The 27,597-nt window shown below is 46.9% G+C and overlaps 2 protein-coding genes across 4 annotated transcripts in view; one reads left to right on the plus strand and one right to left on the minus strand.

Annotated features, from left to right (window-relative positions):
- UNC5A (unc-5 netrin receptor A) overlaps nt 1–4,723 on the plus strand; it is an 85,896-nt gene extending 81,173 nt beyond the window's left edge. For all 3 annotated transcript variants that reach the window (XM_081901010.1, XM_081901012.1, XM_081901011.1), the window contains 5 exons: nt 374–607; nt 981–1,130; nt 1,505–1,669; nt 2,969–3,147; nt 3,609–4,723. In XM_081901010.1, coding sequence (XP_081757136.1) covers nt 374–607; nt 981–1,130; nt 1,505–1,669; nt 2,969–3,147; nt 3,609–3,774 — 894 coding nt within the window. In that variant the 3' untranslated portion in view covers nt 3,775–4,723. The remainder of the gene's footprint in view (nt 1–373; nt 608–980; nt 1,131–1,504; nt 1,670–2,968; nt 3,148–3,608) is intronic.
- A 225-nt stretch (nt 4,724–4,948) lies between these two features.
- On the minus strand, nt 4,949–23,980 carry HK3 (hexokinase 3). Its single transcript, XM_081901001.1, has 17 exons — nt 23,016–23,980; nt 21,287–21,435; nt 19,830–19,949; nt 17,969–18,067; nt 17,759–17,858; nt 17,166–17,349; nt 15,567–15,722; nt 14,366–14,599; nt 13,292–13,596; nt 12,619–12,767; nt 12,319–12,438; nt 11,541–11,636; nt 7,597–7,696; nt 7,006–7,189; nt 6,772–6,927; nt 5,759–5,989; nt 4,949–5,300 (listed from the first exon to the last, which is right to left on the minus strand). The coding sequence occupies exons 1-17, from the start codon at nt 23,644–23,646 to the stop codon at nt 5,177–5,179; spliced, it is 3,138 nt and encodes a 1,045-aa protein (XP_081757127.1). The 5' UTR covers nt 23,647–23,980; the 3' UTR covers nt 4,949–5,176.
- Between the last annotated feature and the right edge of the window lie 3,617 nt (nt 23,981–27,597).

Raw genomic sequence — 27,597 nt, forward strand, 5'->3', positions numbered from 1 at the left:
GCATAATTTTTTTTCCAGAATTAATAAACTGCTCCGGATTCAAGGAAATACCCAAGCACTGTACTTCTAGCGTATTAGTCAGCATTCTCCTTCTGACACCTGTTTGTTTGCCAACAGACCTTTGCAGCTGCTTAATTTTTGATTAGCCGGTCACCTTAATGATTATTTGTTCTTTTAAAATGCAATTTAATTTTTTTAATTGATGCTTTTGCAGTGTACACCACCTTGTACGGTACAGAAATGCTTCTAAAAATAAGCCATAATCTGCACTGGCTCCCTTGTGCTGCTTCTGTGCTCATTGTGCCAGTAACTGTTGATCAGGGCGGTTTTTATCTCTCTGCCCACCCCTCCACCGCCTTTCCCGTTTCCTCAGGATGTGCTGCATCTGGGTGAGCCCGTGCCCTCGGAACTCTTCCACTGCCAACTGGAACCCCAGTCTTGCTACATCTTCACAGAACAACTAGGCCGCTTTGCTTTGGTGGGGGAATCGCTCAGCATGGCGGCTTCAAAGCGCCTCAAATTGGTCCTTTTCGCACCCACTACCTGTACTGGGCTGGAATATGATGTCCGCGTGTATTGCCTCAGCGACACCCGTGATGCACTCAAGGTATTACCCCACAAGGCCAAAATACTGCCCTGGAAATGCCTCAAACATACACACCTTGAGCCTCTTTCCCACAAATTCCCCACCTGCTCCAGTCTCAATAGCTCATTATTTGCTCAAGAATCACGGCTGACCAGCCTTAATGCTCTAGTAGTAAGGCCTATGTGTTGCTTCAGTGACACTGACCACATGCCCAGTATGTTGCTCTATAGTTGCAGGGTGTCCGGCCTCACCTAGGCCTCTCCCTTCCCCACCATCCAATGATTTTGTTCCCTTGCAACTCCACACTGTGCCTCCGCAGAAGGCAGAAGACACCAGGAAATGGGTGTTGATGGGTTCTAGTCACTCAGCCTCTGCTTTGTCCATGCAATTCCAGGAAGTGGTACAAGTAGAGAAGCAGATGGGGGGGCAGCTGATTGGCGTGCCGCGGATCCTGCACTTCAAGGACAGTTACCACAACCTGCGCCTCTCCATCCATGATGTGCCCAGCTCCCTGTGGAAGAGCAAGCTTCTTGTCAGCTATCAGGCAAGTGGCCCATGGGCTCTGGGAGTGTTCTGTATCCAGAGTAGGCTCCCTCTTCTTCTGCCTGCTGTCATCGCGCTATGTCACCTCCCTTTTTCATCTCTTATTTACTGGGATTCAGTGCAAAGCCCCATATCCTCAGGACCAGGAATACCCCATCTGAAAGATGCTAAAGCTCCACCCACTAGCTGTAGTTGTGGGGGGGGGGCAGGTATTTATCAGTCTGCTTTTATAGTTTGTCTAGTTCCTAATTCTACTAGCAGTTGCTGACATCATGGGCCTGATCATCATGCTCCTAGGAGCCTCATTCCTTACCACTGAGGAAATCCACACATACCCAACCCAAGCCTGCTCTCTTTCTCTCTCTCTCTCTCCAGGAGATTCCCTTCTATCACCTTTGGAGTGGTCTGCAGCCTTACCTGCACTGCACCTTCACGTTGGAGCGACTTAGCACCAGCACTTGCCAGTTGGCTTGCAAAATCTGGATCTGGCAGGTGGAGGGTGATGGGCAGAGCTTCAATATTGACTTCAACATTGCCAAGGTGAGGGCAAGGACGTGGCCATGGGAGGGCTGGCCAAATGACCTCTGTGGTACCCTTTTGGGTGGGAACCTATCTAGCTTTTGAATGGGTTTTAAATACTTTATGCGCACTTGCGGTTATTGTGTCGAGGACCGTTTCATAGAATTCCCATGGAACAGAGTCAAAAGTGGAAATGCAAGGCAGGACAGCGTCAATAGGTCTATCCTAACATGAGGACAGAAAACTATCGCAGGCTGGAATTGTGTGCACATTCAGAAAAAGCATAGAATGGGCCAGTTCGGACATGGCTTTGTAACTAACGATAGTTTATGAAGCCAGGTGGAGTGTTGGCTCTGCATGTCCCCATCCCACTCGCCCTTCCTTCCCTTGCACACAAGCTTTGGCGTGGCGCTTCTGGAACTGCATTTGAAATTGGGGTTTACAGTTGTCCTTTTTATTCTTATTGCACCCTGTCCTGGGACTTTTTTTGAAGGGCAGGTAACAGGTATTCATAATAAATAAATACTAACTAGAATATTAACCAGGGTCAGAGCTTGCTTTAATTATCCTGGTTAACAAACCAACACTGGTCCACCTCCCCACTTGAGACGTTATTAGGAACTCTTCAGTTCCAAGATCTGTGCATCAACACCAACATGCAATCGGTGGAGGAGAGTGGAAAGGAAGAAGCATGTGGGCCCATTGCTCTGCCATGGCTTATGAGACTACATGTGAAGCAGCCCAGTGTTATGTGAAGTGTGAAATTTAACATCTTAAGAACTTCTTTTATAAAAGCAGGTTTTTTAGTTACTTTAGGGCTGTGAAAGTGTGGCCAGTGATTACTGGAATCTCAGAAGCCAGAGGTGTGGCTAACTATCAATTATGCTTGATTTCCATAATCTGTAGAAGTCACAGGATCCCATTTTTTCTCTTCGCAAAATACAGCCGGCCCTGCGCATCGCTGCTCTTTATGTCAACAAAAGCCTCCTTTCCCCCGCAGCAGTGAGCCTACCCTTTAACTTTTTGTTCCCCTTCACTCCTCCTTTCCCAGTCAAGCGGGAGATATTCTTTGTGATCTTTAGGTATCCTCCTTCGCTAAACCTGTCAAGTAGACAGAATTACCCTTCTGGGGAATATCTGGGAGAAAATCATATTGTGTCAGGGAGGCCTCTCCACCTTACTTAAAGCAGCATCAAACTGAGAGAGAATATAAAGCAGAAACAGCCTTGTCTTCACGGGCACTCTCTCCTCCATTGCCTCTTCTCACCATGAAGACTTTGTTCGCCTTATAGGTCCTAATAGCTGCTCTCCTTTTCCCAGGATGCACGGTTCTCGGACTGGCTGCCCCCAGACAATGAGGCTGGCTCCCCTGCCCTCGTGGGCCCCAGTGCCTTCAAGATCCCCTTCCTCATCCGCCAGAAGATCATAAGCAGCCTGGATGCACCAGGGGCCCGTGGGGCTGACTGGAGAGCATTAGCCCAGAAACTGCACCTCGACAGGTAAATCTCTATACCAGGAGAAACAAGCTGCAGCTGGCACAGACCCTACCTGGTGGATGAATCTTGCTTTAGCAGGAACAAGTGAATAAGGTGGGAGGAGGGGTTTCTGTATGGCAGGCCAGCAGGAACAGATGCAGTCACATTGTTTTTTCCTGTGACATAGTGGGGGCAAGGAAGGAGAGGAAAACTGGGGGCTCATCTGGACTTCTTTTTGTGCTGTGAAAACCCGCTCTTTACTGCTGAATTGGAGCAAACAGCAATCTGCAGAAATCCAAAATTGCCATTTGTTCCAATTCAGCATTAAAGAGCGGGGGTTTTGCTAGGGCAAAACAAAAACGCTCAGACAGAGTTTTAAAGAGCAGGCCTGTGCCTAGAAAGCATGGGGCAAAAGGTGTGTGTGAATAAGTGCTGCCTTGGGGGCTCTTTCTCCTGGGTAATAATGGCCTCTCCTCTTTCCACAGCCATCTAAGCTTCTTTGCTTCGAAACCCAGCCCAACGGCCATGATGTTGAACTTATGGGAAGCCCGTCACTTCCCCAACGGGAACCTCAACCAGCTGGCGGCTGCTGTGGCGGAGGTGGGCAAGCAGGACAGCTCCCTCTTCATGGTGTCGGAGGCTGAGTGCTAAGGCACTTGGTAGGGGCAGCACAGGCCTTTGCTGGGGGATGGCAGAGGGCATCTCCGCTTGAAGGAGGCAGTGTTCCCACACTTGTCCTGCTTTGAATACGCCTGCGTGCTCCGTCGGAGGCATCCTAGCCTCACGCCCTCTGTTCCTTGTGCCAAATACAACTAGAAGGCAAGCACACCGGGCTCAGTCTCTAGTAGCCATGGGGTGGTGGGGGAAACTACTGAATGCCTGCCCTGCCACTGCCATGGAAGCTCTGGGACTGGCCGAGGGAAGCTTGCCCCATATTTTGCAGTAGGCTGGCAATGGATTCTGATGTACTTCTGTTGGGCTTAGTCATATACCCAGGGCCCTCTTCTTCCCCAGCATGGGAAGAAAGGGGAAGGGAGATGGCTGGCTTGGTGCTTGTGGGGAGTGACCCAGGACAAAAAGGTAAGCTTGGTCCTGGAGCCGAAAAGCCCGTGCCTCTCCCACTGCAGCCCCCAGAGCGTCCCATGCTGCGATGAAGCAGAGCCGGGAGGGGGGATCCGACAGGTTGTTTCCAGAGCCATCTCTGTATATTTTTGCTCCAGCCCAAGAGATACCCGTGACCTGGTCATAGTGGGCTGCCCTGGGGTTGGTGCTGACACTGGGGACCCTGGGGGACAAGGAGAGGAGATGGTCAAGGGCAGCCCAGGGAGGTGGGCCATGCTGTGCTGGATGACAGGATCTGTGCCTCCTTAGTCCTTGCCCAGTGTATATGCAAAGGGAATTGTGCGTGTGCGTGGCAGTCCAATCCGTGCAGTGAACGTGTGCTGGGCCAGGCGGGCCCATGCCGTATTGTGTAAAGATCGTTTTTTATTCTGTATTCAAGTGCATTCAAGTATTTACACTTGGCCTTATGTACATATAAGCGTCCCGCACAGGGTTTTAGCGGGCATGAATGTAAATAAATTATATATATATATTGCTACATGGGACTTCTTGTGTCTGTACTCAACACTAGGCCAATGGAAGCATTGCCAGGTCTGGGAAAAAGCAGAGAGAGTTCAAATCTGAGCAGAGCTTCCTTGACAGCTTAGTAGGTGTAGAAATGTCCAGGGTTATTAAGAAGGCACCTCCATTTTAGCACTCTCAGTCTGTGTTATCTTTGGGCTTGGATTGTTGGGGGGAAATATATATAACTTGGAAAACCAAGTGGCAGCAGGAATTTGTTTTATTGTTTTCCTCGCTTGAACATGAATCAGAGATGGTAAAGAGAGCTATAAAGATGGAAGACCGCTGCTGACACAACTTGCCTTTCCTGCAGTTTGGCCACAGAGAAGGGTGAAACACATTGCTGTGGGTCAAGGTCTGGGCATTGTAGAGAATGGCTTGGTGTCCTCGTTACTGGGACATCTTTATTCAAGTCAAGTGGATGGTTTGGTTATTTATGGGCCACAGCAGCAATCAGTGCAGCCCCCTTCCCTGAACCATCCTCTGACAGCAAGAACTTGACGTTGCAGTTTGGAGCTATCAGAGCCGTCGTCTTATGAAGCTTTGTTGCAAAGCTGAGAACAGAAAGGGAGCATGTCCGTGAGGAAGAGAAAGCAATGTTCAGCCAGTATCACACCCTCCCCTGGTTACATGGTTCTTGGACATACATTATTGCAGCTTTCCCCTCTTTCCCTCACCCAAAACAGGGGCAGCATTCAACTTTTCTAGGCAGGTGCTGCAGAACCCCATACTCCAAAGAAAACCAGGTACTGCCCATACAGCCTTACTGCAGCTTAGGAAGAACCGTCCTTTACCATGCACTGTGTCTCCCAATAAGTACTAAGGTCCTCCAGCCTAGCATGGGTCAGTAATGGCTGAGTTTCTCCCCATGCATCAAAACACAGTTGTTGTCATCTCTGCCCAACCTGGTCTTGCCATCCATTGGGCAACTGAAGTTTCCATTCCCCTATTGGCACTCTGTTGGGTTGAGGCCTTGCTTGCCCCGCAGTTTAATGAAGCAAAACTGACTCACTAAGGATGCATCTTGTAGAGTGTCCCATCCACGCCAACTGTTATATCCAGCTTTGACGCACGACGGTTCTCTCGGATCTTCTCCACAACTGCAGATATTCCCACTGCACACATCTTAGCGGCACGTGACGACACGGCACGGCACACATCCTTTACCACCAAGGCATCCTCCGTAGATACACTCAACCCATATTCTTCCAGAATGTTACACACGTAATGGTGACCAGGAGTGCTGCTTACAGAACATTATAATCAGCGGTGGAACTGCTTGAGATACCTATTATATTCAACAAGAGCTGTTGCCCTCTTAGAAGCTAAGCATTTCTAGTCTCTCAGTTTTGCAGATGGGATTCAATCACAAATGGGCAAATTCAGGCTGCACAATTTAACTTGATTTGGCGTTCTTGAACAACAAACCAGCTTCAATCCCAAATCAGTTTTGTTTTTGCAATATGGAAAGTGGGAGATTGTCTGGTGCAATGTTGTATAACTTCCCCACGAATAAAAACGGATTTAACCTCCCCACAAACTTTGTGCAAACAAATCATTATGGATGCTGTATAAACAGGTGGTCTGGAAGCAGCCACATTCATCCTGAAAGAACCCATTGTTCCCCAAAGGGTTCGTGCGGCAGATCATGAAGGTTTTTACATTCCAAAAGGGGGGGAGGGGAATCCAGGCAATGCCAAATTACTGAGAATTCTGCATCAGCAAGACTAAAGCTTGGTGCTCAGAATGTATTATTGAAATAAATACAATATCTAAAAATTGGCTTGCTTTCCGTAAAATCATTTAAGTTTGCATGCTTGCAATATAATCTGGGACAAGGGGTACTTGCTTGTCAGAAGATGATCCAAGCCTAGGTAAGGTGAAGTTAAGAATGAGGGGTGGACAGATAACCAAGTAGGACTTAGAGTCTTTTACAGGTAAAGACCAAAAGAAGCCTCAGGAATTTGATTTCTGCACCAAACCTAAATTCTACATGAAAAGAGAATGTTACGGATACACACTTACTCCTCAACATTTGTTAGGAATTTGGTGGGGAAGATGTTTTTGGTCTTCAGTATTTCTGATGGGCGACCCCTGAAGATGACCTTGCGCATTGTTAGCTCCAGCAGAATATAGCGCACAATCTCACCCAAGTACATGCCACTGATGAGCTTTTCATACCTTTAGGGGAAATGGAAATGAGTGTCACACCCTGGAGGCAGCCATCACCCCAGATCACTCCCAGGTACCCGGACTCACCTTTGCTGGCCAGCATTGATGGATTCTGCATCCACTTTCTCATCAAACTGTGTTATGTAGTGCTCGAGGCAGCCATTGTCTCCAAAGCCCCCCCATTCCATATTGATACACATTCTGCCCTCGTCCCCCTCCACAGTGCCCACATTCCTCATCTCCTCCATGTAACAGGCATTGGTACCCGTACCTGAGAAAAAGGGATGGAAATGAATCACTGATGAAAATGGACTGTCATATTTCCCCCTGCTCAGAGCAAGGAAAGTATTGGGATCAAGCCTGGAGGAAGAATCTTCAGCCCACTTGGCGATCCATTCTAAATCTCAAAATTACAGAGAAAGGCTTACCTGTCAGGGAGCAGCCCAGATTCTGGTTATAGATCCCCCAAAGAAGGTAATAGTTTCAAGAAGAGTGCAGGAGGGCATCTGCTGTTGGAAATATATTCCCTTGGAAAGCACCACATGTATAATCCCCTTGCCCCTAAAAGACAGATCCCGCTCACCTATTCCCAACCACCCTAGGAATTTTATCAAAGGGCAGAGCAGTATACATTTCTAGAAAACAATAATTAAAATAATGCTGCCGCAACCATCTTACCGACGATGAGGCCAATCTCACAGTTGGGGTCCACATAGGCACATGCCATCATGGTTCCTACAGTGTCATTCACTATGGCAACCACATCTATATCAATGTCCTGGGAAGAGAAAGGGAGGGAGAGACAGAGAGCAGCAAGATGTGTTACCAGGCAACACGATTCCCTATCACCACAGTAACCAGCAGAGACCCATAGGCCCTGTCGCTTGGGAAATAGGCCCCCTCTCCCTGCCCCCCCTTCTGAAGGCCCCTGGGGGCATCAACCTGAAGGGAGCTCTCAAGCTCTGTCACTGTCATCGGGCTGGCTTACCAAATGGTTGCTGTTAAGCCTTCCACTTTCTCAATGGGCTACATAGCAAGTGACCCATCATCACAGAGTAGACCTAGGGGTGGGGACTGAGAATATGGAGCACCGTAATGCTTTGAACACGCAACACAAACTTCTTGGGCCTGCTTGACATACAAGTTGGTTCACCTCAGAGTCGTGAGGGGCTCCTTACGCCATATCCAAACTGAGTGAACTCTGCCAGACACATGCCCCATTTCCCAGGTCTGACAAAGAATAGAGGCGAGGCCCTTTTCTACCTGGTGCACGCTCTCACTCGCTCACCGATAAACATGGGAGAGCTGTTGTTAGACTAGAGGCACGCATCACACGTATGCAAGGGAAATAGACATGCGATGGCTGCTTTTCCTTGGGACTGGGGAAAGCAAATGTCTGGAGGCATGCTTGACCATTTGCCTGCGGCTTCTCTGCTTCAAATTGTTGCCTGCAAAGTCATTTCTTCCCAGGGTTCCACATAAGGCAAACCCAGATTTGGTGAGGGAGGCATTTGGAGCAGAGAATTAAGAAGCAAGAATGTGATTAAGCACCCATTCCTCCTCTCCAAAATCACACCCTTTTGAAGATGGATTTCCCTAAGAAAAACAGGTGCCAGGCCTGCCTTGCATGGATATGCATTGTTAGTACCTACAGTATATGTATAGTGTATGCATGGTTGGTACCTAGAGCTAAGGTGAATAAAAAAAAGAGGTTCTATCATTATAAGCTTCAAAATTCTATAGCTTAATAAAAATGGTATCTGCTTGACTAATAACTTCAAAGCTGGCCTACCTGATTTGCCTGATGAGGTATACAAAAGTGCCAACTTCCACATCAATCTGATAAAAATTGCCAGCATACAGCAAGTTTAAAGGATTGGAAACTGACACTTTGGCCCCCTTTCCCCCAGTTAAGAAAGCATATAATATATATTCTTCCTAATTTTCACAAAAACTACTGAGAGTGGTTATTCTCTTCCAGTATTTAATACCACAATGACCCTATAAAGCAGGTCATGGGGGGAGGGAGTGGATTAGCAATGCATACCAGTGAGATGCATGCCTTGTGTTTAACCAAACTACTAGAAGAGACTACACCTCATAACCACACATATACCCTGTGCTGAAAACTTCTGCCCCCACCCCATGCTGCAAGCCACCAAATGCCCAAATGAACCACACCCAAGGCCCCTTGTACACATTCTGCCTTAAGCTTGCCACACACTCCACCCAACACAAAAACCCAAGACGCACCTCACCCTTTGCACTGAACCCCCCTCACCCCCCCTCCTGGTGACATACACACCACCTCACACTGAAACCCACCCTTATACCAAACCCGCTCCCACACACCCTGCCCCACAGTGAACCTGCCCAGGAGGATTATGAAGAAGAAGACGGCAGTGGTTCTCTTCCATTATTTAACCTCACAGTGACCCAGGGAGATAGATTATGCGTTGAGATAGCAACAGTGGCCATGTGTTTAACAAGGCTCCTGTCCAAAACGGAGATGTGGGGTGGCGGTTGGGCTATTGGACTGGGTGAAAACAAAGAATGCATTTCACAGGGATATATCATCACAGCCGCTATCTCTGGGAGAGAAAGGGTATACTTGTCTATATGCAGGTGGAAGTGGTCAGAGTGCTGGCAGAGGGGAAATGAATGCATCAAAAGTTAATTAAGCTGGAACTGATTAGAGGGTGTCCCTTGTTTTGTGACTGGACAGGTCCGGCTCTGGCAGCCATTTTGTGCTGTTGTCTATGAGCTTTTCAGATGTCCAGATGTTCCCATGGGTCTAGAACGGCTAGTTTTTGCCAAGGTCTAGGGGCCAGGAGACAGATGTTAGAGAGCTGGGGGTGTTTTTGTGAGTGTGAATTAGCCAGTAAATTGCCTAAATGACATTGTGATTAGGTCACAGGTTATTTTTCCCTGGGGCCTCAAACCTTCAGATCAGTGGAACAGAACTAGAGCTGGCGTTTTTAGGAGTGGCAGTACTACTGGCAGTTCAAGGTAGCAAGGAGCACCTCCCATTGTGCAATGAAGTATTATGGCATACAACTTAGGCCCAAGCTATCTGAAAGACTATATTCCCTCAGATGAACCTGCCCAGGTTATGAGAGCTTTGGGGGAGGCCCTTTTCTTGGTCCCACCACCCTCACAGGCATGCGTGATGGGGATGCAGGAGAAGGCCTTCTTGGTGGCTGCTCCCAGACTTTGGAGCTCCCTCACTAGAGAAGTTAGACTAGCACTCTCCTTGCTGTCCTACTAGCAAGTGAAGATCCTATTCCAACAGGCTTTAAGGAACTGACTGCTTTTAATTAATTGGGGTTTGGGGGGGTTAATGATGGAGGCAGTTATTTTCTATGTTTTAAGCTGTTCTTATTTTATCTGTAAGCCGCCTAGAGTCCCTGATAGTAGATTTAATAAACCAAGAGGAACAGGGATCAAGGGGGCACATGATCAAGCATATTGCTGCACACACCTTATTCATATTATCTGTTGTATTAAATAAAAGACAGCATTGGACACTTGAGTTGGAAGGACTGCAACTGCTGAACCAAAGTCTCTCTGAAGTAGTTTTGAAAATAATCCACCTGTTTCATAGATTTTAAAGAGGCAACACTAAAAGCTGCATTTTGGCAGTGTGGAGGAGGTGAATGCACTGATTCTGAGTAGGAATGAATTGTTTTCATTCATTTCATGTTATTTCAGTGAATTTGTAGGGCAGTGCCTCTTTCACACAAAAAAATAAAAGAGCCTCCAACAGGGACTTATATAGAACATCATTAGACAATTGAGCTTACAAATCTTAGCCCACACATCTTTTCTATTACAAACTGGTGTTGGGAGGGTGCAATCTGAAGCAAAGTGGTGTGTTGGAAGACGGTGCTTAACCCTTTCCAGGCACTGGTCCAGGAATAAAAGCTCTGTGTCTGAGCATTGTTGTTGTTTGCCCTGGAGATTTCCCAACGAAAACCCGCTCTATAGCACTCAATCAGAGCAAATGTCAGTTTGGGTTTCCTGTAGATTGCTGTGTGCTCTTATTGAACTCTAAAAGATGGGTTTTCATGGGGAAGGCACTGGAGAAAAAAAAGAAGAAGGGGGGGGGAGAAGGATGCTTGAACACAGAGCATGAAAGTGTGGGCCATGCATGGAAAGAGCAGAGGAACGGTAAGTGTGGATATGCCCTTATTGTAGTGACAATTTTCTTGTAAATTGCTTAGAGATTTTACTACTTTGAACTGGTATATAATTTTTGATAAATGATTTTTAAATAGAATTTTAAAAACCCTCCTCCCCATCAGGATTTGGGCTTGAAAGACCAAGGAGAAGTGTGGGTACTTAGGGGTGAGTTGTACACAAGTGTAACTTGTGTCCTTGAACAACAACTTTGCTGATTATGGGGCACATCTGATAAAGCATTAGCCTCAGCTTCCAGTTTTCTGGCTTTGTGGAGCTTGAGCCAACGTGAGATAGCCTTAACTCTGATTTTAAACCAGCGGGTTTTGTGATAATTTAAAAGCCTTTCATTTTGATAAATCAGATTAAGTCTGAATAGTCCAGCCCAAACTGTAATCCCTAGCAAATCTATCCAGAGCTCGTGCCCCATATCCCACACATACCGTTTGACGCTTTACAGCCTCTCTTAGCAACTGCACAACATCTTCTCCCACACAGCCTGTGGCACTGAACCCCTTGGTCCATCTCAGCAAGATGCCCTGTGAAACCAAGAGAAACAAGGAATTGTGATAAACATGAAGGTGCAACTGGACTGCTTTCTCTGAGCTGTTTGCCCTTCACATGTTCATGGATGATTCTACTGTAGCTAAGCTGCAACAGAGAGATGGCAGTAGGAGACATGCAGATAATGCAGGGACCTGCCTCTGCAAAAGTTCTGCAGGTCCTCTAGCTACTGAGTTTTCTTTAGGCATTGCTCACCCAATCTCAAGTTTATCCTTGCAACAATATGGGCTAGAAACTTGCCAGTGCCAACTTGTGCAGCTTTTCTGCGCTTCCACAGAATTGTAGCATACACACTAGGACAGAGACTGGATCTATTAGAGAGAGATGCCTAACAAGTGGGGGCAGGGGGTTCAACAGGGGTTTTTCGCAATGGACAGCTGAATTTCACAATTTAGAAATCCTACAAGCTGAGCTTTCATTTCAAGTTATTTGTAAATGGTTTGAAAGCTATGTTGTTCTCATAGCGTTTGGAAATTTTTCTCTTTCTATCTTGGGGAACACAAGGTAGTTCAACCCCATTTCTCTCCCTTCCCATCTACCACAAAAATACATTCCCAGCAGGGGGCTCCACTGGCTAACCCAGGTAAGGGAGGAGCAAAGTCCTAATTCCCAGCATCACCACATGAGCAGCAGATCACTTCCATAGGTGCTTCATACCTTGTCCAGGTTCGTCTGACTGCAGGGAAACGAAAAAGTGAAGCCCAATGGCAGTGTTCGTCCCACAATGCTATGCTTGCTATGGAAATCATTAATGCATTGAACAATGTGATCAAAGAGCTGCAGGAAAATGGGAGAAAGCATGAGGCCTTATGAGGTAAAGACAACTTTGGAGAGGAAACGCCATCAATAACAGTATCGCCCATCCCCACAGTTGCCAGTGTCACAGATTTAAGACCCAGCCAGTCTGTAATAGAGGCCAGTTCAACCCAGCCATGTCTTCCCCTTTCTTGCACCTACCTCTATTGCATTACTCTGGGCCACTTCGGGTGGAATTGTGTAAGACTCAGAGACCATGTGTACACCACCTTCTTCTTTGCTTTTCACCTGCACCATAAGCACTCGGAAATTGGTTCCGCCCAGATCCAATGCAAGGAACTCCCCTCTCTCTACAAAATGTAGAAGGGACAAGAGCTTGAGTGACATAGACTCTCAACTACAACCCAACACAGTCACTGCAAGGGTCTCCTTCTTTGGCTTCTTTGCCTGAGGCCAACATCATTCTCACCAGTGCTGGCAACTTAAACTATAAAGCCTTGGGAAAGCATCCCACCAGCCCTCTAGAATATTGGTTGGCAACTGAGGGGTCAAGACCCACTGGCACCATACCAATATTTGCTAATAAAATAAAATGCATATTTGTGCTATAGGCGGGTGCAGGATCTGAAAAGGTTGGAGACTCCTGTTGTTACTAGCAGTGGTTATGCTGCACCCTTCTCAGTGAGATGAACATAAGTAACAATAACAACAGCCCCATATCAATTGAAAGATATGGGCCCCCCAAAACTCGGAAGGTTTTCTCTGGGCCAAACACAACTTCCCTGAGACTTTTTTTAAAGCCCCCTTGAGCTCTTCAAAGCTCTTCCCTCCCAAGATAAAGGCCGTTCCCAAGAGGTTGTTCTCTGGCTCTCACCGCTGCCGTCAGGCAAATGGCGGACGTAAGTGGGCAACATGCGGACGGTGGCTGTACTGTGTGTCTCCTTTGACAGACCCTTCTCCATTTCCTGTCTCATCATGGTCCGCAGTGTGTCCATGTCGGACATAGAAAGTCGGAAAGGCGCCAGGACCTGGGCTACTCCTTCCTGTTGGTGTTTGAGCCTCAATGTCGCAGCTGCTACCCTGGCAGCCCCAAAAACACAGCCATGTTCTGATGTGGCAAAGGTGACAGTGCAATCAGGAGCCAGTGATTTCAATGTTTCTTGCAATATCTGACCATACCTGGAGGGAGAAGAAATGTCAGAGACCTTGAAGCAGGGTGACTGGAAGTAACCTTTCTGGCCTTTCTGCACCTGTCCCCTAGCTTACTATGCCTTTGCTCCAAAAGGAATGTGAAAATTTGCTGGATGGATGAGTCTTTGGGTCTGTTTACATTATCCACATTTTCTAAAATGGCTGAACTCCCTGAAGTTAACAGCCTCCTAACTTTGGACATGTAACAGACCCCCTAGCCTGGGAAACCCCAGTAACCAATTTGAGAGATTCAGATGGATGGATGGATCCATTTATCTGAGTAGTATAGATGGGTTACTGTCCTGGAAGGAGCTGTTATGGCAAGAGAGAGAGGATAAAATATGCTGCCTACTGAGTTTCTGGCAACAATGAATAGCTAAACTGACTTAATGGTTCTCTGGGTTGAGGGAAAATATTTGTATATCTGGAAGAAGACACTGGAAGAAATGCTTTCTTGGCCAGTGATTTCAGTCCAGGAGAAAGCTTGCTCCAATAACCTGCTCATGAAAGGAAGTCAGGGAAAATATGATGGTTAGTCCAGTGGTGCATAGGAAAGTGGGATTGGTGGGTTTCTTGGTTTTGATTTAGATGAGGGGCAGCCAATATGATGCTCTACAGATGTAGCTGGGCTACAGTTCCCATCATCCTTGATCATCGACCATGCATATGGCCATTATAGTTCAACAATATCTGGAGGTCATCGCACTGGCTACTCACGACACGAACAAATATTTATATGCCTGGTACAACTCCTTACTGTGGTCGGCTCTTGTACAAGTCCCCGTCCACTGCCACAATGATTTTCAGGTGTGGCAGCCCTTGACTGATCCGGATATGAGTAAGAACGCCAGCCAGTCCAGCAGCACAGAGCTTGGCAGAACGGACATAGACCGCTTGGCATATTTGCTGCACGTTGAAACAGTCTTGGTTGCTTGCCACCATTCCCAGGCGGACAAGGAAGTTCTTGGTATTGGCCAGGCCAACTTTTTCACTGCAGTTAGAGCATACATGAGTTAAAGCAGGGTGGCAGCAGCAAGAGGCATGAGGGAGACTCTGGTTAACTGTTAATTGATCTCAGCAAAGAATAATATTGATTCCAAATTGAAATCACTGAACTCTCCATCTATAATGAACTAGGACGTGTGTGTGTGTGTGTGTGTGTGTGTGTGTTTAGTTTTGTTTCTACCCATGCTGACTTTTTAGAGACGGACACAAGAACTGTAACAAGATAAATATTTCAGAAAGTAGATGTTGTTAACATCTCATTGATATCTAAAGTTTTGTTTTTAACGTCTGTTACTTGATTATGCTTTGTTTTATTTTCTTCTTTTATCTGCACTGCTGTACAGGCCCTTTTTACAGTCAAAAAGCATTATAAAAATTGTTTACAAATAAAATAATACCACAAGGGCCATAGCTCAGTAGTATAGCCCTTTTTTTGTATGCAGAAGGGGCAGGCAGCATGGGAATTCATCTGTTGGTGCTGAATAACGCAGAGTATTAAATGATTGTACTGGGGGAACAAACAGTGACATGTCACATTTACCAGTTCTGATTCTTAGCCTTGTGACACCTTTGCTATTCCCTCTTCCTACCTGATGAGAGATATACTTAATGAATGGCCCACTATAGACACTTTTCTTTAAAGCCTTCTTCTTTTAAGACATCTTACTTGAACAAATATCTCTGGCAGTGTATCTCTGGGTCATCCTATGGTGTATTTAAATGTGCAAGTTGATTCAATCATTCATTCATTCATTCATTCATTCATTCATTCATTCACCTGCTTCAGTGTTGTTGTTTTTTATGGGCTACAGATGTAATTATTTATGTGGGTCCATTCCTCTTGGCTGTTTTTCTAGGGCTAGGCTAACAAGGCATGCCAAGACACACTCTGCTGCTACTGAGGATATCAGGTTGACCAGGTCTCCCAAGACGCGTTTGAGGAACTCACTTACTCTATGATGTCCACAACATCTTGGAGCTCCATTTTTCCCTTGGTAAGCAGGGTGGGAGTCAGGACACCGCTGAAGATATCACCTTTCTCAGCCAAAGTAGCCAAAGTAACACGGATAGTATCACACAGATATATGCTACTGACCAACTTCTCAAACCTGCCAGTGAGAAGAAAGAAGAAAATCAGTGCAGAAAGAGAAGGAATTGAAGTGAAAGGGTTGGCAGATAACTGGTCAAGTCACCCTGTCTATAGGAGAAGTCTTGGCCATTTCTTACAACATTTGCTGCTAAGACAGACAATATCATAGGTGGCTTGTTTGTAGACCACCTGTTCTATAGGGTATTCATGCTGACTGCACAAAGTTCACATAAGGTTACACAATGTCAGCATTCATTCAGGACTTATACAGGAATGACCATTCCCAGTGGCTTCATGTCACCCTAATCTCTGAGCAGAGCACGATTCCAAAGGTACCAAGTTTGCTGATCAGGGTCTGTGTTTCCTTTCAGACAACAAGGCACAGCAGAGATGGTGTTTTCTTTATGATATATGGCTTGCTTACACATATATGCAACCTGAACCTGGGATGGAAGGGTTTCGAGCATTACTCTCCAAGCGGGTTCCATTTCTTCCACAGCTGCCACCTTAGATTCAATCTGTCAACTCACATTGCTCTGACTCCCCACCTTCTCCAGCTTGCAAACACAACCATTTTTCCTCCAGCCTACACCACGCAAACTGCAATCCTCCAACAACTGCTTGCCTTCCTTGACTTTGTATTTCTAACTAATTCTGAGTTGAGAGGGAGGGGGCTTCACCCATTTCCCAGCTGGCACAGTCTTAGCTTTGCTGATTGATTTCTTAATGGGTCACCCTTCACCTTTTGCTCTTTCAATGGCCCATCTCTCCAGTGGTGTCCAAACTTTTTCAAAGAGGGCCAGATTTGATAAAGTGAAGGGCCATGGGTGCCGACCAAAGGGCCAACCAAAGGTATAAACTGCCACAGCAGGCCAGATTAGGCCCCCGAAATGGACTTTGGACATGCCTGCTCCAGACGATTACTTCATCAGGAAGCCAGCCTGGCTTATATTTTAACATGTTAAATTCAGCGCCTGACACCCAGGAATTAGAAGGGGAGTCTAGGCACCCCACAAATGTATGACAATGTTAAATAGCATTGGGGATATAACTGTGTCCTGAAGCATCCCATGGTGTAACCACCAGGGGGCTGAAAAGCACTCTCCCAGTGCTCCTCTCTGGACCCAGTACTGTCAATAGAACTGGAACCAAGGTAGCACAGGGCTCCCAATTCCCATTCCATGGAGTCGGTGGTCAATGGTATCGAAAGCCACAGTCAGATTGAGATGCAGGAGCGAGGTGACCCTCCCCTTGTCCTGCTCTTTGTGAAGGTCATCCATCAGGTGACTGAACAAAGATGGGTACTGAACAATTGCAAACACAAATTTGGAGTTTGATTATGCAGAAAATGTGTTTTTGGACACGGAGCACGACTAACCTTGATTATTCCAGTGAATCCCGGGCACCAGTAACCAATGACTCATTTTTTAAACAGATTGTTACTTCCTTTACTGTGACTCACTTGTTTTTGCCTCGGTCCATGGACTGCTTATCCATTTGCAGGTCAAACTCTGTCATTATGTCATTCAACTCGCCCAGCTTCCCAAAAGAGCTCCATTCGGTGTTGATACACATGCATCCAGCACCATGCTCCAAGCCTGCTATATGCTGCAACTCCTCCACATAACCACAGTTAGTGCCAGCATCTACCATATGCAGGAAGGCAGGACACAGGGAGAGAAGCTCAAAACAGGAGAAACAGCATTTTAATAAAGCTTCCGGCCGCACGGCAATGAGAAAGTGCAACTGTCCTGTAACTGTCCATCTATATGCCAGTATCCTAACTCTCACAATAGTTAGGGCCTGCCATTTTGATGAAATGCAACATCTTCCTAGAATGTGTGCTTAGAATCCAGCTCCCTAATTCTTAATCACCAGGGAATTGGTTTCTAGCCCTGTGATGTGGCTACATACTATGCTGAGATTCTTCCAATCTAGGAAGAATAGCCAGTTTCTTGGCACCCCTGCCCCCCACATCTACTATAAGGCATACGCAAGCCTTCCAGCTCAACAGCTTGCTAGCAAGTCGCCAGCACCATGCAAGGTTTTGCTTACCTATCACCAGCCCAACCTCACATGGCTCTTTCTCAGAATGGCAGCTCAACAAGGTTCCCACAGAGTCGTTTATTACAGCAATGACCTCAATCTGGTAGTTCTGGAGAGAAAAAGATTAAAGTGACTGTCTCATTTTCTCACCAGAAGCACACACACACACACACACCCCATGCATGCTTCAGTCACAGCTGACACAGGCGCTGTCCTCACCTTGCAAGTCTGGTTAAGAGCTGTTTGGATCAGTTGTGCCACATCATGCCCCTCCACACCTGGCCACCGGCAATCCTTGCTCCATCTGATCAGCTTACACTAAGGGGAAACCAAGCAGGAAGGCCACTGAGAAACTTCAACAAACCACTGAGAAACCCAGCCCTGCTTCCTACAAGCAAAGTATTCAAGCAAGAGGACCAACGGGGTTATTCATGAAAACATGTCCTGTGATCTTTGAAAAGTAGAAGAATCCAAATCTGAGAATGACTTTGACAATTCATTTACTCTATATATCCATTCAGTAACAAGCTCTATATTGGTTTAATCTGCTGCCGCCAGTTTTGTATTTGGATAATGGGTTTGTGTATTTTCTAAAGAGCTGTGTTATGTTTTATTCTTTTTATGTGGGCTGCCTTGGGAGGATTTTCCCTCCGAGGCAGCGTGCAGGTTCTGAAATAAATGAATAAAACAAATAGCGCAAAATCAGTATGCTGATGACACCCAGCTCTATCTCTCTGTTCCATTTGAGTTTGGAGAGGCAGGACAGGTGCTGGGCCTGTTTGGAGTTGGCAGCGAACTGGATGTGGGCCAATAAATTGAAAATGAATCCAGACAAGACCAAGGTGCTGTTTCTTCCAGGTTATTGAGATCTGGATGTGGGAACACAGCCTGTTCTGGATGAGGATGCACTCTCCCTAAAGGAGCTGGTACTTTGCCTGGAGGTGCTCCTGGACTCAGCACCACCAAAGGAGGACCAGGTGGCTTCAGTGGCAAGAAGCACCTATTTTCAGCTCTGGCTTGTTTGCCAGCTAGTCCTTCCTGGACAAGGAAAATGTGGCCACAGTTACGTGTGTTCCGGTAATTTCCACCCACCCAGGTGGACTACTGCGATGTACTGTGCGTGTGGCTTCCCCTGAAGGTGGCCCAGAAGCTGAAACTGCTGGAGAATGTGGCGGCTTTGCTACTGACAGGTATCACTGGCCAGATGCACATTTTATCTGTTTTGAAAGATCTGCAGTGATAGCCAGTTTGCTTCCAGGCTCAATTCAATGTGCTTCTGTTAACACAGAAAACCCTAAATTACTTGGGTCCCAGATATCTGATGGAGTGCTTCTTCCAATGTCAATTTGCATGAGCATTAATATTTGCAGGGGAGACTCTAGTCATGCTGCTGTTATGGAATGTGGTTTGAGAATAAGTGGTGAGCAGAAGGACCTTTTCAGTGGCAGCCCCTAGGCTTTAAGAATGTGCACCCTTCAGAGGTGCATATTGCCCAGATACTGTACAACAGCAGTGAGGAACTCAATCTGGCCCATGAGTCAGTTTTCCCCAAACCCAGTGCCAGAATTAAGTATAAATTAAAAAAGCTATAGCTTAGGGCCCCCCAAAAAATTAAAGGGGAAAAAAGATATACATTTCCAAAATATGAGATAAAAAACAAATAAAATAAAAGCTACATACAGCAACAGTATTTTGGCTCCTATCATGTAAGTAATGGACCCCACCTACTAGCCTGCTCCCTAAAATATCACATATAAAGGGCCCCATTACCTTCAGTAGCTTAGGGCCACATCAAACCTAAATCCGGCCCTGCCCAAACCACGCCCATATGCTGCACCCTTGACATCATGTTATGTCAGGTGTGGGGCACATAAAGACATGACTGCAACGGGGAAATGGGGAGTCTTAAAGTGCACTCCTGACCATTCCTTGGCAAACAAAGCTTGTTCTCAATGCCGGCCAGCCAAGTGAAGTGGGTCAGGAAAGTGGGTACAAGATCATAGCTTTAAAGTTCCATCTGGATTTCCTTCCTATCTCCAGTCTCCCGTACTGTCTGCTGCTGGGCCAACAAAGTATTCACCTGGTTCAGCGCGACATGTTCACAAGGAAAGGGAAAGCAGAAGCACAGCGGCAATTTTTTGGTGTTGAGGCCAAGTCCATCCAAAAACGTGGCCACACATTTTGCAAGGAATTCAAAAAGCTGGAAAAGAAAGCACGGTATTATGAGTACGGTACATTCCACTCGCCTCAGGGCACGATGCCAACAAATGACGACAGCAAATATTTGCTAGCAGTGTAGAACCTGAAATTTCACCAGTAATGTGATCTCACCAAATCACCCAGTAGGGGTTTTTTTTTATCAACCTCTTACCAATATATTATTATTATTATTATTATTATTATTATTATTATTATTATTTAAAAAACAAATGTACACAAGATAGAAACAAATATTTTTAAAAGGGAATGGCTCTGACGATGCTTAAGCAGTATAACTGAAACCAGCATCAAGACAGGTTCTGCTAGATACACCCAGAATCTGACTCAGTATAATGCAGGTTCCAATGTACGTGGCAAAATCTGTCTTTTTCCTATGGGGACAAATATCTGTTTTGGGTAGGGAATTTAATTCAGAAAAAAATATATTTGCAGGGAGAAGGGTTAATCTGCCCATTACCCAGTATCACAGTCACAATATGATGGGGGGGGGCGGCTTGTAGCTACTTTCCGCATTTGAATGCAGGAGATACTGTTAACTGCCAAGGTTAGGGAAATTGTAGGGAAATTAATAAGGTAAAGGATCTAGAGCAGGAAGAATAAGAAACACAGGAGGAAAAATAGAGGAGAGGAATCAGAATACATGTTAGCCCCTCACTGCATTCAGTGGGGCTGATTCCTGTGTGTGTGTAAGATGGCAGCTGAAGGGCCCCAGGAAGAGTAAGTCAATTTTAAGGAGCCAAACAGCTACAGGGAGGAAAGGTGCTCTCAGGGCATTGGGCAGAGAAGAGTGCCAGAAGAGTAAAATGATCAAGGAGGGGCAGGGTGAGATGAAAGAGCAGCTAAGTGGGAGAATGAGAAAGAAAACATCTGAAAATCAATACAATAATTTTAAATTCAAGACAAACGAAGAAGCTTGTGAAGAGAGCAGAAGGTGCATTCATGATTATTTGTGCTCATGATGGTAACTGGTTGGATATACTGCTTCATTTCCAGTCAGTGCATGTCCCATAGCTTTCCATTGTCATCCTGTAATTCGTCATATCACAAATGTTTCAGTTTTGGTTTGTCTTGCTTTTGTTATGTTATAGCTCAAGAAAGTGCCCTCCCAGGTGGCAATGATGCAGTATCAGTGCAGAAGCACTGCAGAGCAACTAGCAAAGGGGTATGGTGTGCAGACTGTCCAGTTTCAATCCAGCACTAATGCATTGCTATTCCATCAAAGACATACTGCAGAAGACATCAGCAACCCAACCCAACCCATAATAACAAGCAAAATGAATTAAGTAAGCTGAAGAACTCAAGACAGAGGAATGATACCTGCTCCCCACTGCCGTTGACAATATTCTCAGTAATGGGAAAGTCCTTTTTCTTCATCACCACAGGCTCATCCTTGCGATCTGATAGTTGCAAGAGCATGATCTTCACTTGATCCTTCTTCATTTCTAAACCCAAAAAATCCCCCGTCTCTGAAAAATAGATGTGAACATTGGGATATATAGTGATCAAGACCGCCTATGTCTCATTCATATGGTTGCCATATAAATTCCTTTTAAATTGCTATGGGGGGGGGGAGAGCTGGAACTGAGGTGGGGGGGGGTGTCTGTCACCAGGACTGTTTGTTTGTTTGTTTAGCCCAGCTTTGCTGCTAATCAATGGACAATCTTAAATTAGAATGTGAATTATTATATAGTCAATAAACACTGATAGATTATTTCCCATGAGGGAGAGGAAGCAACTTTCCAGGGTTTCAGTGGCACACAATAACAAATACAAAATGCAGTAGGCCAATCATCACTTAGGTTCATGATCATCATATGTGACTAGGTGCTGAACGGTGATAGTAATTCAGAGTCACCAGGCTCCATGCATAGGTTTAGAAACTAAAACCAGCTCAGTTGGTTAGAGTGCGGTGTTACTGGTGCTAATAACACCAAGGTTGCAGGTTCGATCCCTGTATGGACCAGCTGCACATTCCTGCATTGCAGGGGGTTGGACTAGATTAATCTCAGGGTCCCTTCCAACTCTCCAGTTCTATGATTATATAATTCTGTTGAATTATGATTCTATAATTCTTGGCTAGTCTGTGGAAGTGATTTCAACCTAGCTGTTTCTGCTGTTGATGCAAAGGCAGGAGCTGTCACTGCATAACACATTATTATTACGATTATTATTACTATTTATATCTCACCTTTCCTCCCAAAGAGCTGGTAGTAGCACGGTACTTTAGAGGGTATCTATGTGTTTTTAAGGATTCTACTGAGCTTCTACTACAACACAGTTCTGCCCCTGAACAAGAAGGGTCATAGCTTAGTGGGAAAGCACCTGTGTTGCATGCAGGGGGTCTCAGGTTCAATTCCCGGTATTTGCAGGTAGGGTTGGGAGAGTAGCTTCCTTGTCTGAAGCCCTGGTCAGCTGCTGCCAGAAAATGTAGACAATACTGAGCTAGATGGACCAATGGGTCTGACTCAATGGTCCAAGAAATGTACAAAGGTGGCAGGTGCTGCTTGGCAATCTGTGCTCAACAAGACCGCAGTTGTATGTGTTAGCCTACCAAGCCTCACAACCCTAAGCCCTTCATCCTCACTCAGAACCCAAGCCCTTCATCCTCACTCAGATGACTGCCTGCTGTATCATTCTGCAGGCCACCTCTCAGCCAACACTAGCATTGTTACCACCAAGCTAGACAGGCAAACTGTGGACAGATGCAGATTACCAGATTCTGGGTCATTCTTGCACATGCTAGACAAACCAGGAAATCGCTCCTTCGCAAGGCTCTGTGCATGATATAATAGCATTTCATCTTTCTCTTTGTCTCCCCCCTCCCAAATATGTGCATCCCTGTGTACTCTCAGAGATTCACAAGCTAGTACTTGGAAGTTTTGAAGCCAAATGTGGCAATCGGGAAGCCAGGATGTTGTGGAAAATAATGTGGAGCAGGAACAAAAGTGTGGAAAGGAATGGTATTCAAAGTACAGCTACATGGGCTGTTTAAAAAATTGGTCTACACAACAGTTCAGGCAAACTGCCAAAAAGAAAGCACACTTACCAGTACCATCAGTCAAGGTACAAACGTAAGAAGGCAGCATGGGTAAAGGGAGGCCATCTTTAACCTTCTCCTTGAGGCCACTCTGCATGGCTGAATACACAGAATCCCTCACATGTTGAAGCTGCTCCTTGGGTAGATGAAAGGCCTGTACATGTTTCTGGATCTGGTCAGAAACAGGAGCGTTTTTAGAGGGAGCACGGTGGGGAAGCAGTTTGTGATCTTCCCTGCCCTCAGTACTGGACGTGCCCACAAACGAACTTCTCTTTAACCTGGGAACAAAATTCATCTCGCGGGAGCTTTGTGGTGAAGGTGAAGCTATAGGTGTAGATGTACGTGATTGTGAAAAGGCGACAGCTAAAAAAGAGGACTCGCTGGCATCAGAGTCCCGCTGCTTGGGAAGAGGGGGGAAGCCTGAATTACGTCTGGAGTCGAAGGAACTAGGTCCTGAATTAAGAGCGAAAAATGTGTTGGAGGCCGAGCTGGAATCCAGCGAGGAATTTACCACTAAGGAAAACCTATGACGGTCCTCGGAAGCTGGATTGGGACCTGACATGGAATTTAGCAGAAACGAAACTTTAGAACACAGATCGTCATCACTGTCTCTCCGACTGGCTCGGCCCCGGTCAGACATGGTGTCATCGGTCACAAAAAGCCCTCTTCTGTCAAGTCAGCAAAGGGCGGAAAGCGCGAGGGGGGAGTGGGGGCGAGGCAGGCCAGCATGTGGGGCTGGGAGTTGAGTCCGGCTCAGGGTGGGGCGCAGAGTGAGGCCGAATGTGAGCGGGCCAGTTTTGAAGCTGCGCGAGCGAGGCATGAACAGACACACGAGGCAGGGTGCAGGAGGGAGAGGTGAAGTAGAAAGAAAGCAGAGTGGGAGGGAGGGAGGGTGGCAGAGGAGGAAAGGAGAGAGAGAAAGGAGAGGAGGGCTTGGAGCAGGAGGCAGTTGGAAGATTCCTCAAGCGAGAGAGTGGAATGGAAGCGGGGGGGGGGCGGGGAGTAGAATGTGGGGCCACAGAGTTATAAAAAGGGCAGAGGAGACCATATAATTGTCTGCATAGGCTGTTTCATGGTTCATACTGAAAAGCCGTTTTTTTAAATAGCCTCTGGAGCTGAGGGCTGGGGAGGAGAGTCCCCTGAGGGGATTTTAACCTTGCTGTGACTAGACCCCCAGCAGTGCCCACCTCCAAATAAAAGATAGCTGTGGAATTCACACACTTTCTACACTTTCTATCTTGTAGGAAGACGTTTCTTTCTTTCATTCATTTGTTTTCTCCACCATTGAAAAAATAGCCTTGCCAATGGAAATTCCAATGCGAGTGCAAACTTTTGTCCCAATTGGTTGGTGGGGAAAAGAGGCCTATGACTAGGGACAGGGGAGCAATTTTCAGTTTGCATTTAAAGCCAGATTTATCAAAGTTGCGCTTTCCAAAGCAATATGAGGACTGAAACATAGCTATCCTTCAAGCTTCACACTCATCTGAATTTTGTGATGCAGTTCTCCAGTCAAAAACGTTCACAAAAATGCATATGTTAGGGGAAAGGGTGCATAAAAAGGAATTTATATACAAAAATAACATACAAAAATAGATTCCATTAGGGGAAAATGCTTGTTAAAATGTGTTCACCAGTCAAAAATGCATATAGAAATGTATTTGTTAGGAGAAATTCGCACTAGTATGCTGAAGAATTTTCATGAGGGTTTTTCCTTTAAAACAACAACAAAAAAACTTCACAAACTGATGCTGAAATGTGGAGATTGGAGTTTATGATTTGAAAAACAAGAAATAGAGAGAACCAAAATTGACAGATTCTTCCATTCCAAACTATGTCAGCCTTTCACTGAGGTTCACTTTGGATATCACAGGTTGAGGATCAAGATTGAGACTAAGCCTGCTTCCAGACTGTCACCATTTTGTTCCAGTGCATTCCAAAACTTTAGGCTTGCAGTATTAAAGCAGATTAAATCAGTGTTTCCCAACCTTTTTTGGGCAAAGGCACACTTGTTTGATGAAAAAAATATCGAGGCACACCACCATTACAGCCCCGTGACGTCAGTGCGGAGCGTCACTTGAGCTCCTTCTCCTGCTCGTTCAGGGCCACAGTGGCGTAGCGTGGGTTGTCAGCACCCGGGGCAATGCAAGTAATTTGCGCCCCCTAACCCGTGGATTTGCGCCCCCTAACACTAACCCCCAGATGTTGCGCCCGGTGTGGCCGGCCCCCCCTGCACCCCCCCACGCTAGGCCACTGATCCATAGCTAAAAGCAGAAGTCGACAAATGTGTCCTGTTTTTTGCTCTTCAAAATATGGCAACCCGAAGACCCCCAGGGACCGTCCAACCAGCCTAGGAAGTGTGCTCTGGTCGCGGGGGAGGAGACACAAGGCATTGCCATCCACACCTGGAATTGAGGAGGAGCTGGAAAGGTCCTTTGGTTTCACACCCAGGACCCATTTTTTCTCTCTTCTTTTGAGAAAGGGGTGGGAAACGGGATTTGGAGGGCGCATGTGTGCGCGTAGCTGAGCTCCAGTTGCTCTGGGCATTTCTGGACGGCGCCGGTAGCGTCTCTCCTAACCCCTCCCCACCCCGGTCTCCACCCCCCCCACGCCCAAAGGCTTCCCCCTACCTGGCCAAAGTTCCACCCGAAGCTGGAGATGCGGTTCGCGCTACCCACGAAGACGACGCCGAACTCGGAGAGGACGTATTCCTTGCACTCAGTGCAGCGGCGCAGCTAGCCGCTCAGGGGCCCGGGGCGGCGCGCGCGTCCTGCAGCCAGGGGCAAGTGCCATGGGGGCGAGCCATGGCAGGGCGCGCTGCGTGGAGCCTTGCTGCAGCCTCCCCCTCAGCTGTAGGGAGGCTGAGGCGGTGGGCAGAGGCCAGAGCGGAGCTTGCGGGCAGTTCGCCCGCAGACGCATGGCTCAGGCACGCTGCAGGCGCCGAGGTGTGGCGCCCAGTGCCCCCCGCCTCGCCTAGCTACCAGTGGCATAGGAAGGGGTCTGCGGTGGGTGCGGGGCTGAAAGGACATGCAAGGCTCCATGCTGCTGCCCGGACATGCCGGCCTCCTCCTCGTCCGCTGTCTCGCGCTCCTCCCTTTTGCGCGCGCTGCCCCGCCGCCGCCCCATTGGCCGGGTCCTGTCAGCTGATCCTGTGTTATTTCCTGTGTGTGTGTGTGAGGGGAGAATGGAGAGAGAAACCTCGGCACCGCCACCGCGGAGCCGCCCCCGGCTCGACGCGGATCCTCGCCGCCGCCGCCCCGCCTCTCGCCCGCCTCCCTCCCACGGCACACCAGGCAAGGTCTCGCGGCACACTAGTGTGCCGCGGAACACCGGTTGGGAAACACTGGATTAAATAGTTCTGTCACAGACCACTTTTAACTGTTTCCCCTTAGTGCAGCCCGCTCTACCATTACAGTAGCAACATCCTAAGTGCAGACCTTACTGAGCGTGAAACAGTCTGCTTCAGGAGGCAGTGGGCTTTTCACCACTGGAAGCCTATAAGCAGAGTTTCCCATCCCTCAGGTGAAATGCGACTTAGCATCAAGTGGGGAATGTGCTTACTGAATGAGATCTGATTGTGCAACAAGATTTTCACCTCCTCTCCTCTCTCTGCACACGCCCTAAACTCATAGCTGTCAACTTTTCCCTTTTCTTGTGAGGAATCCTATTTGGAATAAGGGAAATGCCCTTTAAAAAGGGAAAACATTGACAGCTATGCCTAAACCTGCCCTGGGGTGTTCTTCAAATCCACAAGAACAGATTTAGGAGGCATAGGGAGGAGGAATGGGGGGAAGACATGTTGCACAAGAAGACCTTGTACCAGAGCATGCAACAACTTAGTTGAACGCTGCCCAAAGCAACAAGCCCAAATTTATGGCAAGCTTTGAGAACAATGACAGAACAGCTAACCAAACAGGTCCATGCTTTTATTACCAATTGATTGGCAGCTAGAGAGAAGTGCTCTTACCTTAGACTCATTGCACTGGCTTTGCATAAGAGCTGCTTCCAGGAGCTTTTCCCGCTCAGAGTTCATTAGAACTGAGCACCTGGCAAGATACACTGTAAGGAGACAATGGATTGGGTTGAATTCCGCATATGCTTTGCATGCAGACAATCTCAGATTCAATCTCTAGGTAGGAATGGGAAAGGTTGAAGCCTTGCGTGGTCTAGAACTGTTCTTGGCTTCCTGCAGTGGCGTAGCGTGGGTTGTCAGCACCCGGGGCAAGGCAAGTAATTTGTGCCTCCTAACCCGTGGATTTGCGCCCCCTAACCCTAACCCCCAGATGTTGCGCCTGGTGTGGCTGCCCCCCCTGCACCCCCCACGCTACACCACTGGCTTCCTGCTTGTGGTTCATCTGTCTATGAGTCCAGGTTCGCCTGTCATGACCAGCCAGACTCTGATTTTTTTCAAGTTTGTTTCCTCTCCCATGGGGGATGAGCAAAATGTGCTTTAAAGAAACCATGGTTTAATGTTGTGTGCAGACCACCTTATTGCCAGTGTAGTAGACAATACTGCTAGATGGACTAATGTCTGATTAACCCAGCAGATGGCAGATTCTTCTGTGCTTCCTAGTCACCTTACCAATTCTAGATG

The sequence above is a fragment of the Podarcis melisellensis genome, assembly GCF_964234715.1.
Source record: "Podarcis melisellensis genome assembly, chromosome: 2".
Taxonomy (NCBI): Eukaryota; Metazoa; Chordata; class Lepidosauria; order Squamata; family Lacertidae; genus Podarcis; species Podarcis melisellensis.

Coding starts and splice junctions, on each gene's coding strand:
- HK3 (XM_081901001.1), bottom strand. CDS start 23,646: ATGTCTGACCGGGGCCGAGCCAGTCGGAGAGACAGTGATGACGATCTG. Junction 19,950..21,286: donor TCAACGGCAGTGGGGAGCAG/GTATCATTCCTC, acceptor TTTCTTTTCCAG/CTTTTTGAATTCCTTGCAAA. Junction 5,990..6,771: donor TTCCTAACAAATGTTGAGGA/GTAAGTGTGTAT, acceptor TTCTGTAAGCAG/CACTCCTGGTCACCATTACG.